Source organism: Phaethon aethereus (assembly GCF_964289735.1).
Source record: "Phaethon aethereus genome assembly, chromosome: Z".
NCBI classification, from domain to species: domain Eukaryota; kingdom Metazoa; phylum Chordata; class Aves; order Phaethontiformes; family Phaethontidae; genus Phaethon; species Phaethon aethereus.
In genome coordinates, this window is record NC_138577.1 from 39,725,516 (window position 1) to 39,745,627 (window position 20,112).

The window sequence follows — 20,112 nt, forward strand, 5'->3', positions numbered from 1 at the left end:
ACCCATTAAACTGCCTTTATCTCAAACCATGACTCTTCTCACTTTTCTGATTCCTTCCCCCATCCCACCATGGGGGAGTGAGTGAGCAGCTGTGTGGGGCTTAGTCGCTGCCTGGGGCTACACCATGACAAGTGGAAGTGGAATTAATTATGTTCTTATAGAAATTGAGATATTTATTCATAACGATGACATTTAAGAAACTAAATTTAATATTTAGATGTAAAATTTGAACAGAAAATGCCAGATTATTGGTTTTTGAGAGGAAGCAGAGACAGACAGTTGGTAGAGAACATGACCCATGGTATTGATGCAATTAGCTGCTTTAATTATTTATAGTAACTTCAAACAAAAATTCCGTATCACTGGTGGAGATTAGATTATTTGTTAATTAAGTTGACTCTGTACCTGCTACCTGAGCAAGTCCATGGGCCCAGATGGGATGCACCCATGAGCTGCAGGAGCTGGCAGATGTCATTGTGAAGCCATTCTCCATAATCTTTGATCCATCATGGTGACTGGGAGAAGTGCCCAAAGATTGGAAGAAAGCAAATGCCTTCAAGAATTTGCTGTTTACACAAAACAGGAGTAGCAGCTGATATGCCAGAGGGTCATTCTGCCACCCAAAGGGACCTTGACAGGCTGGCAAAATGAGCCAACAGAAACCTCACGAAACTCAACAAGTGTGAAGACCTGTATCTGGGGAAGAACAGTCCCATGCAACAACATATTCTGGGGATCACCCAGCTGGAAAGCAGCTTGGGAGAAAAGGACCTGGGATTCCTCATGGATTTTATTAATGTATATAAACATCTGAAGGGAGGGTGCAAAGAGGACAGAGCCAGACTCTTTTCAGTGGTGCCCAGTGACAGGACAAGAGGCAGTGGGCACAAACGGAAACATGGAAGGTTCCCTCCGAACATCAGGAGACACTTTTGTACTGTGAGGGTGACCAAGCATGGGTACAGGTTGCCGAAGGAAACTGTGAAGTCTCCCTCCTTAGAGATATTTTATAAAGTCTAGACATGTTCCTAGGCAAACAGCTCTAAGTGGCCCTGGTTGAGCAGGAGAGTTGGACCAGATGACCTCCAGAGCTCCCTTCCAACCTCAACCAGTCTGTGATTCTGTGAATCTGAAACACATCCTTCCTTTAACAATTAGTATCCAGAAGAGACCTTAAGCCAAACATTGCAACCGTTTTCTCTGAACAATTACACTGGATGAAGCAGGATTTGCATTTCTTTAGCGACCATCCTACTGAAACATGTGTCTACGTTTGAAAGAAAATCCTTTTCCTTCTATATTTATGTACATATTTTGTCTTAGCTTTATAAATAAAAAGATAAATTTGAGACACTGCTAACAAAAACTCCGAAATACTCAAGCTAGCATAAGACTTGGAGAAGACTCATGCACAGGAGACTGAGCTAGCACATGTGGATAAAAAAATTCATTTGCAGTACACTGCACAATACAGTTGAAAGATGAAGCACTAGTGAAGGCTGTTGCCTGTAGGAATATTTTTGATGAAGAAATCTTGCTGGTAAGAGTGGAAGACACACAATAAAGCAGGCAAATAAGTACTTATGGTTTCTTTTGTAGAGCAGCCGAATGCTACAATTTCCATGGATTTCATGCCTACTAAATAATGAGTAAACTAAAGGTAAAATAAACTAAAAATGCATATGGTCATGTGAGTATGAACATGGTTCTTAACAAACTGAAAGAGGCACAGTGCAAACTGATGGAAATTCTCATCAGATGGCCCCAAGCAAAAGGCATGAAAATTCTGTTCTAAATATGTAGGTAATTCTGGCAAAAACAGGGTTATATAAAGTCTTAGGTTTTTCAAAGTTGGCACTAAAAAGTGTATTATCTGTACCATGTTTCCTCAGAAATGTGTGGAAAGACATCCAGATTTGTGAAGAATTAATGAAGTATAAGCAGCACAACATGGGGAAGTTAACAGCTCTAAATTTTATTCAAAGTCTGAATTACGTGAAAAAAAAAAACACACACACAAAAATGGGGCCTACTGATTGCAAATTGAGATATCCTAAATAAATCACCTGTTTGAAGAATACTGCTTATCTTGTAAGCTCAGTGGCATGAAAGCCCCGTGATGAGAGAATGGTGACTGTCCCTCTGTACTCCACCAAGTGTTGAAAGGCCATATTAAGCTGACAAGAAATATTCAGATATTGGTTTTGTGGGAGTTTGACTTGGCAATTTTTAAACTTTCCCTTTGAGAACCTTTCTATACACAAAGCTCCATAAGCCGACAAAGGAGAAAACCTTGTTGTTGAAGTCTAACCCTCAATTTTAGTAATAGGTACAAACTAGAAAATTCAGCCTAGACACTAAAGCCACTGTGAGAGTTTCATTCAACTAATCTACACTTTCTGCTCCAATGGGACTAATAGCAATGGTAGCAGAGAGGTGGTAGCTGTTCTGGCCAGCCCTGACAGCTGCTGTATTGGAAGCCAACACTTCCCGATTCTCTCCTCTTGCCCTGTTTTCTCTCCTGTGGCCTATTTTACATTATCAGCACTGAGAAGGCCAGATGTTCATGCAGCCCCAGTTCACTGTTTAGAAACTGAAGAGACTGTTTGCTGTCACTTTTGGTGAAGTTAAGAAGGCTGTTCACCTAAATTCTCCCACATATGAGGTCCTGATGTTAGAAATTCATGCACTTCTATTAACAAAGAAGCAGCTGGAAAACGATCTCACTACACGTAGAACTTCTTTTATGGATGTTATTCTGCACTATGGTACATTTCCACACCATTAGAGATCTGGTCTTCTCAGCAGGTACTCACAGGCTGCAAATTCACCACAGGTCCTCTCTTCTTATGTTGCTCAAACTCTGTAAGAGTGCTCCCAGCATGACCCTACATTAAACCTTCACCATGCATAAATCTTGTCGAGGTCATACACATCAAGTAAATACAGACCTAAATATATGAAAAACGACAGCTTTTCTTCTGAAGTGCTGCGGCAGAGTCCCTATGCACTGTCTTTGCTATTGCAGACCACTGGCTCCTGAACTCACGTCACAGAATAAAAAAAAATTGTCCAAAATTTCACCATAGACTACAGCGAGATCTAGTACAGCTCTTCCAGGCCATCTTTGTCAGCCTTGTCAGTTTTACTGCAAGCCTCATTATATTTATTTTTTTCCTCAAACTTAACTCGTGGGATTTAAATGATTATGTGAAAATCTCAGTTTTCATTTCTGTACATTACAGTTTCATTGAAAAACTGTAGCAAGAAAAATACAAAAAGCTATGTTGTACCCTAAGAAATTCTCGAGTCCCTAAACAAAACAAAGCCCCTCAAGCTATTTTTTAAGGCTTCATAATTTTTACCCAATCCTGTGATACTGTAGACGGAACAATGATTTTCAGATGTCATGGTTAGCAACAGTATGCTCTACACACATTTTTCTCTATAAATATTTGAGGCATCTGTCAGTACAGTTCCTAAGCACTTGCTCTATGCTAATATTATCCTGTATTTGTCTAGTAGTTTCCACAAAAGCTCATGCATATTATATACACACAGAACAATACAACGCTGATTCTCAGAAAAAAAACCAGAACAGATTGCTGTTGTCTTACTGAATTCTACCATTTACAGCTGACACATCTGCATGCTGTAACTTTGCCTACACATGTACTTTGACTGATCACTACAAAAAATAAAACTCATTTAAAGCTCCTTGTCCCTGCTTTGAAGACTTAAAATATATTTTTGATAGTGTGATCTCAGCTTTATAGTAGTAGAAAGAGTTTTGCAACTGTTTCATAAGGCATAATATGTTAATAATACAACATAAAGACAAGGAAAATCTCCCTTAAAAATGACAATATCTAATACTTGTTTATATTTAAACTACATTTCACTCAAAAAACATTATACAGTAGTGTAATCTATTTGTAATATAATTGATACAGGTAACTGAAGTTATTAAAAGTATTGGCTAATTATTATTATTTAAAATATGGGCTAAATTAAGATCTCATGTACTACAACCCTGCCTAATCTTGAGTTTTACAGTGTTCAAAGGATCAGAAAGGCTGCACACGGCACAAATAAATCAAGTTGAACCACCACATCTACAAATTGTTTTCTTTGGCTAAAATTGTAACATTTAAGTCACAAAATTTTATCTTCTCCTAATGGTCCTCTGCCAAAGCAAATTTAGGTCACAGAGAACACCAAGAGTGGCTTTTTCCTTTCACCTTGAATCTGCCTTTCTCTGCCTTGATTCTGAGAAACTTCAACTGAACTGTTGTGGTCCAGAATATTCAGACCATGCTTCTTTACTTGATATTCCTACCCACTTGTGATAATTTACTCTCCTTGTGGAAGATGCAATGCAATAAGCACTGTCTTGAAACCATGTCCTTTTCATCCACAGAATAAACTTACAGTGTACTAATTAAACTGCATTAAAGCAGCATGGGCAATGGAAAAGATTACTCATACAATGAAAGAGATTAAACTTATCACAGCCTATATCTACTCTTTTCTTGTCATGGTTTAAACCACAGTATTTTTTGCTGTTGATAATTTGAATCCTTAAAAACACACAGGTTGGACTCATATGCAGTCTCTTCCCACTATTTAGGTAATACCTAGAATGACCTCCCACAAAGCAGCAAAGTTATTTGATTTACTTCTGTCCTAATCACAACTGCTCACCAACAATGACATTAAAGGCCATAAACTTTGCAATGGTTTTCTGACTGGGGTAATCAATGTCGAGGCCATCGATCCAGTTACTGCTGCCCCTGGTACCCATTATCCCCAGATACAGGAATAATCTTTCTGTGGGCTGGTTGGGCACCAGTAGAGCTGCCTGTTAACCTCAGCTACAGAACACAGCCCTCCTGGTGACGGGGTACATATTATCAGTCACCTTTAAACTTTCACCTACTCTGAGGTGTTGATACGAGTTTTGTGGATATTTAAACAGATTCAGCGAAGTGCAAATAGCTCCATTTATCCTTATCTTCTAAGTCCGCTGCCTGAAACATTAATCCCTACAACACAGAACACCATTTCCTTCACTTTTGCCAGGTGGCTTGCAGCACCGTAAGTACACAGTAAGCACTTCCTTCACAGAGGTTAAGACATCCACAACAATAATACGTAACATGTCTCAAGATAATTTGAAAAACTCTACACACATGTCCCAGAGTCAGGCAGCCCCGTCCTGGTGTGCTACACATGTGTGCACGGACCATTGTTTTCAATGGGATGAAATCACCATAAATTAGCGAATTTCTTTGGTCCCTTCATAGCCACACAGTCTTTATAACAAAGAAGTCTGATCACCAAGGCTTATGCACCTCCTTGTTTTCAGCCTCAAACAGGAAGGAACGGTGTGAAATATTGCTGCTCGGAGGGGAGCATAAGAAACTCCCCTAAAGTACTCCAGGCCAGAGGAGGCCCAAGCTACATTTCAGTCCAGCAGATAAGGATTTCCATTTTCAAGGGAAGATGCAAGCCGGCTTAGAGGCTTTTTTATTAGAGAATATTAGGTTTGATATGAATTATTACCAACACATCTGAACATTTTACTCGAAGTTGTTTGTAGGAAATAGTATGGCACAAATTCATTTTGCAACATTTTTCTAACAAAAGCATAGCTGTGCTAAGATATTGACTGAGTAAGACAGCCCTACTGAATGATGACACTGTGAGTTAAACCAAATTCACACCAACGCTTCTTGACATTTAAGTGAATGACAGTTTTTCTATTGCTGGTGTGGCGATGTAGGGCCACCTTGGGTGAACACCCAAATTGTTGTTAGAATTAGTTGCAGCCATGAGGCTTTCCCTAAACAGTAGCTGCTGCCTGGCACAGCTTGATTTTGCAGTGAAGGAGTGGACACTTGCCGTGAGGGAACAGGCAACCACTGAGAGGGCACGAAAGAGCACCTCTGGACTACATCTGCTTTCCCTTTTTCCCTGTACCAGGGCTACATGCACATGTCACTACTGGAAGAACAGTGACACACAGGCACTATCACTCTCGAGTTTGGGACAGGCACATGATGTTCATCAGGAGCATCCTTTGCCCACTCCGAAAGGGCCACCAGCATCCCCCGACAGTCTGACACCGAGTGCCAAAACCAGCACAAGCCCAGGGCTCCACAGCTCGGGGAGCTGAACGGCAGTCCCGCATCAGCAGGCAATGAATTACCATTAATTCTACACAGGCATGAGTTCAGGCAGCCTTTATTCAGCCCTGATAAAAATTAAACTTCAGGGCATTACACAGTCTTTAAAATGTAAAAATTAGATTGTGCATTTACGGTGTGTCTTGGAGAATTCACATCAGTCATCACTAGATTACAGGCTGCTGAATGGGAAGCACTATTAAAATTATCTAATGAATTTCATGAGGAGTTTGGCAGCAAACCTTCAACAGTACATGAGTAAAACATGCCATTTTTGCCAAGGAAAACAACTGTAAACTTGATAGTTCCACATAAAAAATAAAAGAGCAGAAGCGCCTTGGATAAATCTAACTATTGTAGACATAGTCAAATTATTTCAGCTGATAACTAACAGGTGTTGGATTTTATTTTAATTATATGAAGCCATTTCTCTGGATCACAACACAACATGTATAAGTAGATAAAGCAATTTCAAAGCGATGAAATCCGTATCAAGAATGAATCACCTGATCATGATTAAAATAAAATATGCTATCTTTAGCATTTTGACTGTCAGCCTCATGAAACTGTCATGACTTTACTGGACCAGGCACAAAGCCTTTTTTTGCCACAAAAGAAAGAATATAATGAAAATACTGGCACTGCACACACACCCAGTTAAAATTCTTACTTCCTCCAGGCTGGCAGGTGAATAGCATTTTCCAGAGTTGCAATATAGAAAATAAGGACCTAGTGCAAAAATACATTTATGCAATTGATTGAGTTAATCCACGTGAGTAGTTCACACTGAAATGGATATAGCCAACACTTGCCAATAAAGTAGAATACCGAAGTCTGAACTAGTAGCCTAATCACACATGATCGTTATTTCTGAGGTCAAAATATGACATTGCCTAAAATTGACAAAACAACTCAATACCCATAACTTTGCCTCAAGAAAGCTAAATTTCCTGACTCTCTCAAGGTTACATTTGCAACCTGGACATCTAACCGTACCTACAGAGTCTCTCTCCACCGTTTTATTTCTAAATGCTTCACATTTTTGTAAGCCAGCGATCTCCTAAGACACCGTAGTAACAAAGGTATCTCAGTTTAACATCTGAGATGCTGCCACAGAGAAATCACTACCTGTCAATCTTGCCACTTCCTCATCCAGCAACGGTTCATCTCACCACAGAGCGAGCAGCTTAATACAAACCTAAGCTTCTGTGGGCGAAGCCAAAGAATTTTTCCCATCATAGTAACAGCTAATAAAAATAGGCTTAGTTTAGCAGCTGAACGGTGCTGTATTACAGTAGCTGCTGATGGCCATAGAGCATACTTGCGCCTATACCATTTCTCTAAGGAGGTCTGATTATCTTAGGCCACCGTTTCTCTCTGAACACGTACCTGGAAGGAAACACCCTGGACTGTACAGTATTTACATGAGACTCTGACACCCACCTCTTTGTGACTACTGAATTACCTCCTCATCACGGGCGTGCTATGGGCAAACAACCCCACAAGAGTGGCTGGTGGGGTTGTAAGAACAGCATTCACACCTGGGCTAAAAGTAACCAAATGTGGAAACAACACACTAAAATAACAGGCAAAAAGTAAAGATTCTAAGAATATTGCAAACCCATGGTCCTCAGCCAAGGACACCATTGGCATCAACTCTCTTTTGTGTCATTAAAGATCTTAACAGAGTCACAGTTCCGCAAAACAATTAAAACCTAGCTTCCCTTCTTTTCCTCAGTAACTACATGAAAATTCCACATGGAGCTCTATTTCACCACTGCTATTTCTAACTTTAAGTATTATCTGAAAGAGACTTACTTTCGCTCCCAGCCCTGGCAGAAAGCATGATTTTTCAGCTAACAAGGGCCATAGGGGTTTTCAAAACATTCTTCCACTTTTGTTAACAGTCAAATTAATAGATCATGTGCCAGATCCAAAGTGGCATTTTATGGAATACTTTAAAAAGGTACTCATGTTGTAACTTTAAGACTGCTTTAAGATATGCAAGCAGTTATTTAAGTACAAACCCATAGTCTATGTGATCGTCACTACATTTTCATTGCTCTGTAATGGACTTCCTAAGGAGGAGTTGGCATTTATTTCCAATGGCAAAAGACTCACTGGAGTCCTCTGCTTTTAATAACCGAAACTCCTCACCCCTGAGCTGTTACAATTTGCTAGCCTGCATTTCTGCTCAGTTTGTATTTCCATAGGGACATGCCCAAAGGCTGCTGCTCTTACTAATGGCAATGCTAAAATTTCAGGGACATACACAGGCAGGACGGGAAAAAACAATACACATCATGTGCAAAATAATCACAACAGGAGCAGAAATTCATCCAACAGAGCCATGTGCATTCTCTAAAAAAATCTGCCAACAATCCGCATCCATGCACAGCACATTTGAAGAGTTTTCATTCAGACAACTGCAACTGGAGATAAACTGAGAACATTTGTTAACACCTAAACATGTATGTGTGATCTGCCTGATCTCCTTTGTGCCTTTTTGCTGCAGCAGCTTCACTTAGAGCTATGCATCATTTTTTCCCTCCCCACCCAGCCCTGCAAAACTGCTAATAATCAAACAAGAAAGATCAGAGCATCCCTTCTGCGATGGCTCCACAGCTCAGAAGGGACAGCTCTGGCCAAGGAAAATGCCTCGCTCAGATCTGAAACTCTGTATTTCCCCATCTCACACAACAGTTTGCAGCTCACAGAAATGTTACGAGAACATCATCATCATATTTCATGATCACACAGGCAACAAAATCAAGGTCAAGCCCTTTTTTTTCCCCCATTAATCATGTTGCTGCACTGTCCCACACAGGAAGCAAACAGATGGAATTTTCTTGAACTAAAACACCCTGCCTTTGAATTTAAAGGCAAAATCTTTGTAGTTTCCAGGTGAACTGTGCTAATATTCCTATGCCTCAATAAAACCATAAATCTGACATGCCTTCACTCCATGCCCTACTTTACATGCTTCATACAAAAGCAAGTAAAGTAGTTCCTCAGCCTTTATGCATAATTTCTAACCGAATAGAGTACGTGCTGCTCCCAAACAGCTTTGCTAGCTCGTATCATAGAACCACAGAATCTTTGGGTTGGAAGGGACCTTCAAATGCCATCTAGTCCAACCCCGCCCTGCAATGAGCAGGGACATCTTCAACTAGATCAGGTTGCTCAGAGCCCCGTCCAACCTGACCTGGAATGTTTCCAGGGATGGGGCATCTACCACCTCTCTGGGCAACCTGTGCCAGTGATTCACCACCCCCACTGTGAAAAATTTCTTCTTCTTACCTACTGTTAATCTACTCTCTTGCAGTTTAAAATTGACTGCAGGACATCAAAAGACATCAGAAGTCTGGCTTTCCGAAACACGCTCGAGGCAATGGTAACCCACTCTTAAACCTGAATTTTAAGGGACAGCTCAGAGAGTGGATTAGCCATTGCTGCCATGCTCTACCACATGAAAAAGAATCCAGCTCTCTCAGGGGGTATGTCTCCACTCCTCTATGTCCTCAACTTCATGAGGGCAAAGGACAATATTCAAGTCTGATTGCCCACAACTAGGTAAAGCATGATGCCAATATTGAGAAGGATAGAGCACACCCTGCTTTTCCATCTGAAATTAACACTCATTAATTGAAAGTGTACACCAACCCAACCTGATTCACCGAACAGGGGCTGAAGAAACCAGTGGAGCAGCAGCATTACCTTCCTGTAGCACCTACTCAGTGAAACAGGACCTCTGTTTAACGATGCTTGTCAGCTTCCTTTACCATGAGGACTTCCCAGAATGTCATCTTTAATTTAAAAACCCAAACCCAGCCTTTGCAATTGAGAACTGATCACGGACTACCCCTAGCTCTTGAAAACAGTCTTTAGTGTGACCAGCAATGGGAAGAACCTGACTTTTGCAGGAAGTTCTAGCTTCTGGTGAGTATGTTTGATAAAAGCAGTACGAGTTCATCTTAACTTCTGCTATGCAGCTTGTTAAGATTTTCAGAGATAATTCTAGCACTGTTTGCTGATGTCCTACTTTTTAACTTGCTTCTCGCATATTATAAAAAAATTAGTTAATGGGCAAAATTCAGAAGCAATAAACATTTACCAAGGGAAGACACCTCCAGCACCGCTGAAATACAGATCTCTACCCTCCCCCTGACTTTTTTTTTTTTTTAAAGAAATGCACAAAAAAACTACTCGTTTTTGTGCACCTACTGACAAACTGAACTTTCTGTAAATTATAAAAGTATGACTAAAATAATTCTTGATGAAGTAATACTACCTTAGCCACAGAGCAGTTACAGACAGCTCTGTTACGTTAAACCTTTTATTACACCATTATCGTATCTGATATGCATAGTTATGCATGTAAACTAATACCAAGAAAGTGAACAGTCATCATTTTGAGACATGTGAGTTTGAGAATGATAATGTCTCTTACTCCCTGGAGTGAAGACAATATTGTCCTCACAAAATACTTAGCAAAGTTATTCATAATTTTACTACAACCATTCACAGAGTATTAGGTTGGCACTATGTCATAAATGTAACTTAAACAAGAAGAAATACACTTGACTCAAAGTTAATATTTTTGTGGTATCCTAACAATTTTCTTTTAGGTATTTATTTGTAATCTGATTTGTTATATCTAACCCAAATTTACTGAGTTGGGTTTTGTGATTTTGCTTTTTTAAAGCCACTTTAGGAATAAATCCTGGATACTTTACCACTGAATATACTCCTAAATAATGGTACAATCTTTGTTCATCAATGCTACGATACCCCCCACTGCAACTATAGCAGAGTAAGAAATAACATTTGACTGAATTTTATAGCATATTATTATGCCAGAATATGCCACTGAAGAAGTGTCTTCCCAGCTTCAGGCAACTATGTTGGTAAATATCATGAATCATTAACAGATCTGAAATAACTATTCCTGTATAACAAAAGCATTATCGTATTTTCAGTTCCATTACTCTCTATGTAACATTGCAACCCTTGACTTTTTTTTTCTTTGTATGTCTATAAACATAGGATATACCCTTCATGGACCTAGCTGTAAAATCTACTCCCCTTTCCCGAAATGCTTAGAAACACACCAACACATACAGAAAGTTTTCCAACATAGAGAATTACGTCTCTTACACTGCTCGGTCACCTTTTGTTAGGCTCCCTGGTTAAAACTAATGAAGCGTAGAAGGAAGAACTCTTTGTGAAATGCTGTAGACACTCATTAACCAGGCTACCCAGCTCTTCCTCCCACAGCACTAACAATGGTGTGAATCCACAGTCATCTTAAGGAATTATTCTGTGTTTTCTAGATTTTTTTTTTCTAAAAATCAGTACATTATTGACTTTCTAAATAGTATCTAGTCACTTACATGGTGCCATACTCAGCCTGATTTATTAATGAGCACAGTTCCAAAGTGGCAGACATCCTTTTCATCGACACAGATGTGGACCACACTGGCCCTCCCACTGAAGACCTATCTGTTCCATGATCCAGGACACCAACATTAAAAGACACCAGAGCCCTGACCAGCAGGATCTGCTTCTCTTTGAGTGGACTCAGGTAGTTTACCCTCTCAGTAACACTGGCTCACAGAACTAGAAAACCCGAATCTTAATTCTGTACTAAAGCAAGAAAGAAGGCACCCATTAGGTCCTGCAGGTCACCCTGCATGACCAGCAGTGCAATTGGATTTCTGTCATCCTATGAAAAACACAGGGGTGTACCCATTATACCATTGGTAATGGCCGAGAAGCTGCAAGGCAACAGAGAGGTAAGCACATGCCAACAACTAAAAAGGATCAGTTTTAAGCACCTATCGTATCCTTCACATATCAGTTATCTGCAAGTTGCTATGCAGCACACACCTCTGTAGGGCCTGCATCTGTAAAATTCCAGTTACATGGCAGTTGCTCCTCTCAGTTCTTTTGTCTTTGAATTAAAATGGAGAACTGCTGCTGCCTGTAAAAGTGTATGTGCCACTATATGGCACCTATTTGAATGAACAGGAAATCTGAAAGCACAATCAATGCTAATTAGCCAGCTACACTGACATAAGTAGAAAGTCTTAAGGGTACTGACACAAATTAAAATAGAAGAATAACTTCTTTTGAAGACATTAAAAATTAATTCACACAAAGGCTGACAAGTGTGAATATTTTCAAATTAATAGTTCTAAGGCAGAACAAGAATGCCACCCCAAACACAGTATCATCAGTGTCACGCTGTAAAGTAGAGCCTGTCCTATTCTATACTTTCTAAATTTTACAGCCTTTGCATGCCCTAAGGGACCAGTCATTAAAAGGTCACTTCAGAAATAAATTACTTTCTCCCGCCTGCCAGGTTTCTGTGAAGTAAAAACCTAATGTTAACACCTCCCCACAGCAAGGTATTTATTGTCTGTTCCAGAGAGGGCAAGCAGGGCTATGAAGCTGATAGCAATAACACAGGCACACAACGAAAAGCAGAAAAATGAGAGAATTGAATACGTACAGCTGGGAAGACTTCCTCTCTACCATGCACGCTACCTCTAGCCATAAGCACGAATAAAGGCACCAAACAAGCCTTCTCTTACCACCCCTTGCCTTCTCTACTGATTTCTCTATAAAAGATGTTTCTGAAAACTGAGGTCTGCTAGGACAAGAATCAAAATCCTAATCAACAAAAAATTATGCTTGAAACAGATGAACAGGTATGATAGACAAATATTTTCAGGAAAGCAAAGTTCCATAAAACCAGCCTTTCTTCTTGGGTAAGCCTGTTACTTTGGATAGATTCTCCTCACCAGAGGAAGGATTCTAGCAACTCCTCCTCCTGTACAAAACTAGCACAGAACTGCCCTTTTTATTAGAAAAATAACAAATAACACTCTGACTTACAGCAACCCTTTCCTGAATTTACTGAAATCTCTAATACCTGAACACAAAGACTTAGGGTGTCAAATACAAGCATTTAAATCAATCTCCTTTTCTCTCACAAGCAGCATGAAATTCAAAAGAACAAGATCAAAAGAGCAGTATTATTTATAGCCATCTCCCATCTGCTCATTCATCACAATGTTGACAGATTTATAAATTGACTAGACTTGAGAAGGCAATACAATTCAGCTAGAATATGTATAAGTTTGAACAGCAGGCAGTCATCCTTGAGTTTGAACAATCTGCCAGTAGACAGAAGAAAGGAATGGGAAGACATAAATATGGTGCACAATCTCACAGACTGGGAATACTCAACACGCAGGAAGCAAAACCAAACACCACTTACTTCAGATTTGGACATGTGTTCCTCCACGTCAGAATCATTGGGATCTACAATATCATCAAATGGTGGCAGAGTAGGCGTTTTCTTTTCCAGTGCATCATTTTCAATTTTGACTCTCCCCACCTTCAGTTGAGATCTATCCTTTGTCTGTTTTTTGTCAGCTGAACAAGTAAGAATCAGTGGTGGGGTGCTAGAAAAACTTTTAAATAACAAATCTGAGCCACTTTTTTTTCTTTTTTTTGCAGTGGGTTCATCAGAGTCCAGAACAGAGGGCCTTTTTGCGGGGGCCTTCTTTTCTTGCTGCTGCCCAGCTGTTATGGTAAGGATGGGGGTGTTTTCAGATTTTGGCTCCTTGGACACGGGCTTGGGTTCCTTGAAGGCCATCTTAGGAACTATTTTTTCACCTTTTAGTGGTTTGTTTTCTTTGGGTTTCTTAGAGGATTCTTTGGAAGATTTATTGTGTTCCCTGGAAGGTTCTTTAAAGGCACTTTTATGTTCTTTTGAGTCTTTAGAAGTTTTTTCCTTGTGCTCCTTTGTTAACTTGTGGGTCTTTGAAAAACTGTTACTACTACTGCTGCTGCTATTTGTGTTCAGAATCCTAGCTGGGTCCTGCAAAAATGAGATGCAAAATTTTACTTGCAGAGAAAGAGAGCGCGAGAGAGAAAGAGAGCGCGAGAGAGAAAGAGAGCGCGAGAGAGAAAGAGAGCGCGAGAGAGAAAGAGAGCGCGAGAGAGAAAGAGAGCGCGAGAGAGAAAGAGAGCGCGAGAGAGAAAGAGAGCGCGAGAGAGAAAGAGAGAATAAGAAGGAGAAAAAGGAAAAAAAAAAAAAAAAGAACCCTAAAAGCCCCAAAAGACAGACACACTATGGATACAGCATTCATGGTAAAAAAATTGGGACTGCAGGTTGAAAATCAGAAACTGCAAATACCTGTATAAGAACAGATATAAACCCCCTCATTTTGGTCATCTGTTACAAAGTGGTGGAACATAAGCAGTTACTACTGCTTGTCAATAGATGCGAGACGAGTATCTTAAGAATTAGGTATGTTTTTTAAGAAACATCATAAGATTAACATAAAGACAGTTTAGGAAATGTTAACCATGACCACTAGCTACCAGAAAGAAAAAATGATAAGGAAAGATCAGGATATGAACCATATACTGTCAACAGAATTACTTCAGGATCAGAAGTAAACATGTGCTCCTGATGGCACTTCAGGCAAAGCTTGTCTTCTCTACTGTAATCCTTTCTCCAGCTTTTGCCAGATCCTTCTCCTCATACACAATAAAAACTCTGGGTCCAGCCTGGCTATGGAAGACTTCATTTGACACACAACATCTCAGCAGTCAATGCCTTTTTATGGAAAACCTCCTTTACTAAAAAAGCTTTCTTCTTTGTATTTATTGCTGCTGTCTCTGCTGAGCATTTCACTGCAGTTTTTGAAATTCAACTGTTAAAAATGGGAAGGTTTCTGAGAGGGTGATAACTCAGAGGTCCTCTAAGGTAGGCAAAAGAAGAAAGAGCAGAGCAGTATCATTCCTCACTCGGCTGTTTCTTTGGTGGAATCTGAAAAGTCACAAGTAGCACTGAAAGGGGTGATCTGCAGCTAGAACCAGCAATATGGGAACTGCACCGGAATGGGTTGTACGGGATCCTTTCTTCTGAGAATTAACACCCAGGAAGTTCCAAAAGATGAAGAAGGCTTCAGCACCACTCAGTTCCACTGAAACTGCTAGCAGCGGGTACTCAGCCTCTCAAAAATACCCAGTAGTCTAACTCTACTGTTACAAACACTAAAGACGTGTAGCACTCTTCCCAGAAACAAGCTTCATTTTCTTAATGCTTCAATCTGCAAAGTTAACATTTCAATGTACAGGAACCTACGGTCAACAAGTTTAGGTTGCTTACTTTCTTATAAGCTGACTATAAGCATTTCTATCTATATATTGTCTCGCATTTGAGAAACACTTCAACAAATATATTGCATACACCTGTCAGTTTCCTTTCCCTACGACAGAGGTTTAAATGGTATAAAAGTGAAAATACTAAAACCTGGGGGGTGTGGAGGGGGTGTGGATATCAAGCATGAAACCTGATGTATTGTGACATTTCTAAAAATCGTAACTCCAGGTATAGATTTATACCAAATGGGACTTCATTAACAATACCAAGCTGAAGCAACCCATAGAAGAACCCACACTAACCTAGAAAATAAAAGTATGTAAAGTTTTATTCCTGATGTAAAACTGTAAGACTTTACCCTATGAACCTAGGAAAGCAACCCTTCTTGAACATATGATACTACCAACATGCTACATGCCATGCCACTTATCACGCCCTCCAACTCCCAAATGATCAGCTCATGACTGGCAGACAGGAATAGCTTTAGGGAAATTACATGGCACACTGTCAGTGTGCCGAAGACTCCCATGCTCCCACCTTACTTGCTGGTAACTATACATCTTATAGCCCAAGAGTCTTTAATTACTCCTCCTCAGAACAAGAAAATTACAGTATTTGCCAGAAGTTGGAATATATTTAGTTAGGGGGGTCCCAATACACAGTTCTAGAATCATAGTTAATGAAATTCTTAGGTTGAAATTCTTAGGTTGAAAAAAACATCGTCATTGTTGATGAACAATACTTACAATAAAGTGTTCTTACAACATAATTTTTATGCAAAGAAAGCATTTTTGGAAATGGGAAACTACTGAAAAGGGTGCTAGTCAGTATAAATATTACAAATGCACTTCTGGATTTGACTTTCAATAATTTGGTTGGTTATTCATCCCAGTCCTTTGCAGGCTGCAGAACAGAGTAGTGTCCAAAATTCTCTCATCTGTGTAAGACTGGATATGCTTTCATCTGTATAAAATCCATGTACAAATCCCTAGCTCTCTTATCTTCTAGCAATCCACACTTCCCGTTTTTACAGTGCTAAGAATCTGCTTTTCTTTTTTTGACCCTTGTACTGGTGTTGGCTGGGACAAAGTTAATTTTCTTCATAGTAGCTCGTATGGGACTATGTTCTGGATTTGCAATCAAAACTGTGTTGATAGCACACTGGTGTTTTAGCTATTGCTGAGCAGCATTCACACAGCATCAAGGCCTTCTCTGTTTCTCACCCCACCCCACCAGCGAGCAGGCTGGGGGTGCACAAGAAGTTGGGAGGGGACACAGATGGGACAGCTGACCCCAACTGGCCAAAGGGATATTCCATACCACATGACATCAGGCTCAGCATATAAAGCCAGGGGAAGAAGGAGGAAGGAGAGGACATTCAGAATAATGGCGTTTGTCTTCCCAAGTAACCATTATGCATGACGGAGCCCTGCTTCCCTGGAGATGGCTGAACACCTTCCTGCCCATGGGAAGAGGTGAATTAATTCCTTGTTTTCCTTTGCTTGTGTGCGTGGCTTTTGCTTTACCTTTTAAACTGTCTTTATCTCAACCCCCAAGTTTCCTCACTTTTACTCTTCCAATTCTCTCCCCCATCCCACCATGGGGGAGTGAGCGAGCGGCTGCGTGGGGCTCAGCTGCCCACTGGGGTTAAAGCACAACAACTCTCTAGTACATACGTACATGTGGTATGTCTGGCTGTCTAGCACTGTCACAGACTTACGGAACTGCACAGGGGAAAACAAATTCAGCTTTTCTTCCTCCTTAACCACTGTTCTAGCCACCACATAGATGGGATAGCAGCAGTGCGCTGGAAACTGAAGGACCAAAGCAGCACACGGCCAGCCTCAACCTACATGGGGGCTGACTAGTTTTAAAAATACAGTCAGTAGAACAGCTCTGGAAAAAAAACACCCAATAAAACAAAGCAGAATTAGCCTGTTTAATGAAAATTGCATCAAGAAGAGGAGAGATTAAGACACGAGAATACACCCACTTGTGTGCTCCCTGTTAGCAGATTAGTAACTACTTATGACTTGTCCAATCAGGATGTGTTAAGCCAGCATTTAATGCTGCAGGGCCTGAATGGTTTACACATATATGCAAAAAGAACAGTATCTCCCTTCTCCTCCGTAGAAATAGGTGAAAACAGTTCGTTAAAAGTAATTTCTTTGAACTGTTTTTCCCTTCTCATTATCTTAACTGATTAGTGAAACACTGAATTTTCAGACAGTGCTGCACAAATTGTGTGCACACTTGTGCTTTATTGTTTAGATGTTTCTTGCGTCAGTACTGCAAATGTATTTTTGAGTCAGATTTGTAAATCTAATTATAGATCTATATAATATATATGCAGCAACATTAACAAAGGGCGGAAGCATCCACAATGAACAATATTATGACAACATTTGAATGTCTGAATGTAAGGCACTGCCTCATTTCCCAGGCCACTAGTTAAAAAACAAAAATAAAAAAACACCAATCAATCCCCAAGATGTTTTACTTTAGTCAAAACTCCTTTCCTTCATTTTAAATTTAAAAAGCTCTGTATTTTGTTTGATGTAAGACCAGCCCCAAAAGTTGACATATGAACTAATTATTAAATGCTTTTATCTTCACATCTTGTCCTATCATGCAAGGTCTATAAGTGTTGCTCTGGGGAGGAATAAAATATGTGCCATTAATAAATTAGATGGAGTCCTTACATTTCTTATTGGTCTCCTTACCACGTATTTTAAATTGCTCCAAAAGGAGAGATTCATTTTAGTGGTTTTTCCAACAGGTGAGAGCTGTGAAATAGGTCCTGGGGCACAGTACTATTAAACCCAATAGGAATTTGAGATTTTTCTTGCCTGTTCAAGTTTAAAACCAGACGACTTTCCTCCTTCTACAACATGGAAGCTGATTTTCATAGAAATAGTACAAGTATATGACATACTTATGATATAGACATATATATATGCGCACCCCCTGCCACACTCCCCGAGAGCTACTCTTTCATTATGACAGCCAAACCATTGCTTTTATATCTGCATTCATTCTCTAAGAAAAAACACTATCTTTTCTTATTTCCTAAGTTTCTGCAATGACCCTAACAAAAGCCAACAAACCCAATGATGAATGTGGAAGGCTGGTGGGGATGAAATGTGGCTAAATGTTCACATCATGTACAGCACAGATCTTACTGAAAATCAGAATGTAGTTTCAATCCATTTTCTTATTTACCAAAATCTAACAGTGTGTTTAAATGTTTCTTTTCCACCTTCAGAAGTGTTGCAAGGAATAAGAGTGAATGATGTATTTCTGCTAAGAGGTACAAACAAAAGAGTCTTCTCACAAGTTCATATGTAAAATGGAGATTGTGGGATTTTGACAGGTAAGATGTTTATAAACCATAGTTTACATCTGTGTATTCGTCAAATACTGAAACAATCCAAGTGAATGTTAGACTTCAATACATTGCATAACAAACATCAAAAGTAGAGGATTAGATGCATCTTAAAATACCTGCAGGTGTTTTCTTTTCTTAAGCCAAGTTAACACCACATACATATAGCACTTCAAGATATATAACCCTTTCCTTTCATAGAGCAGTACTAACGGATATTTAAAAGTAAGTATTTTAAGAAAGCATGATAAAAATCTAAGGTCTTACCACCAGAGAAAAACTGTGCTACTATGACAGCTGCACTCAACTCCTGCTCAGATTTTGGCTAATCACAGCTCATGCTAAGACCTGATGTATGCTGGGAGCAGCAAGAGCACCAAATAGGCAGGACAGGTGGACAGAAAGAGCTAAAGGGCCATTATGCAGCCATGACCACCTGCAAATTGCTGCCTTCTGCAGCCACCACCTTTGTCTGGCAGTTTTGTCAGAATCTGCTAACTTACAGAAATTATATAAACCAAATGTCCAAGCTCAAAGGTACAAAACATCAGCTTACAAAAAAAGAAAAAAAAAGGCTTCTGAAGCGGATCAATCAGCAGCCAGACTGCTAAGGTTTTCATGTTTGCCGGTGCGATACAGGGGATGCCCTCACCGTGATGGGGTAGGAAGGATGAGCACTCTCACCATCAGCTAGGTAACTAATTTTTTTTTTTTCTTCTCCTATATGCATGGATCAAGAGTTACAGGTTATAAGTTATGAAATGGTATGACTTGCGTGGTAAGTCAATTCACGTGATAGACTAGTCTGGGCAAAGGGGACTGAGCCCTGTGGGGTTTTGTTTTTTGGGTTTTTTTTTTTTTGTGGCATTTATTTGTTGTATTTCTTAATGAGCTCATGAAATAGATTTTAGATCACAGAGTACGTTGTCCTGTAAATTTGACAGATCCAAACAGACCGTGATAGCTGCTCAACAGGTAATGCATTTGCAGATTAAAACACGTCTGTAACTACAAGGCAATGTACAGTGTTAAAGTCTCTGTATATCTTGTAGGGTCAGATTCTGACTTCACATCACAAAATGCAATTCCCAATTTGGTTGCACATGAGTTTGAATAAGCACTATCCTCTGGAAATAACTTCAAACCTCTCCAGTTGCTGACAGACATGAAGAACCTAATTAGCAAATGAAGCAACTGAGGGGAGGGAGGGGTGTTTCATTAAATTTTATGAAGTCATTACATTGAGCACATTGGCATGGCCATGTCAGTCTACTGTACTCTGGGTTTAGCCTACAAATTTAGGATTAGTGATCATAAAAACATGCCTTATTTTCACTTGTAATAAAAAAAACATT

The 20,112-nt window shown here is 39.8% G+C and overlaps 1 protein-coding gene across 1 annotated transcript in view; it reads right to left on the bottom strand.

Moving 5' to 3' along the window:
* Nucleotides 1-20,112, bottom strand: part of MLLT3 (MLLT3 super elongation complex subunit) — a gene marked incomplete at both ends in the record, with an annotated part of 132,010 nt that overhangs the window by 22,799 nt on the left and 89,099 nt on the right. Inside the window, one exon of the mRNA XM_082013300.1 lies at nt 13,474-14,079. Within this exon, the coding sequence (XP_081869426.1) occupies nt 13,474-14,079 (606 nt within the window). The remainder of the gene's footprint in view (nt 1-13,473; nt 14,080-20,112) is intronic.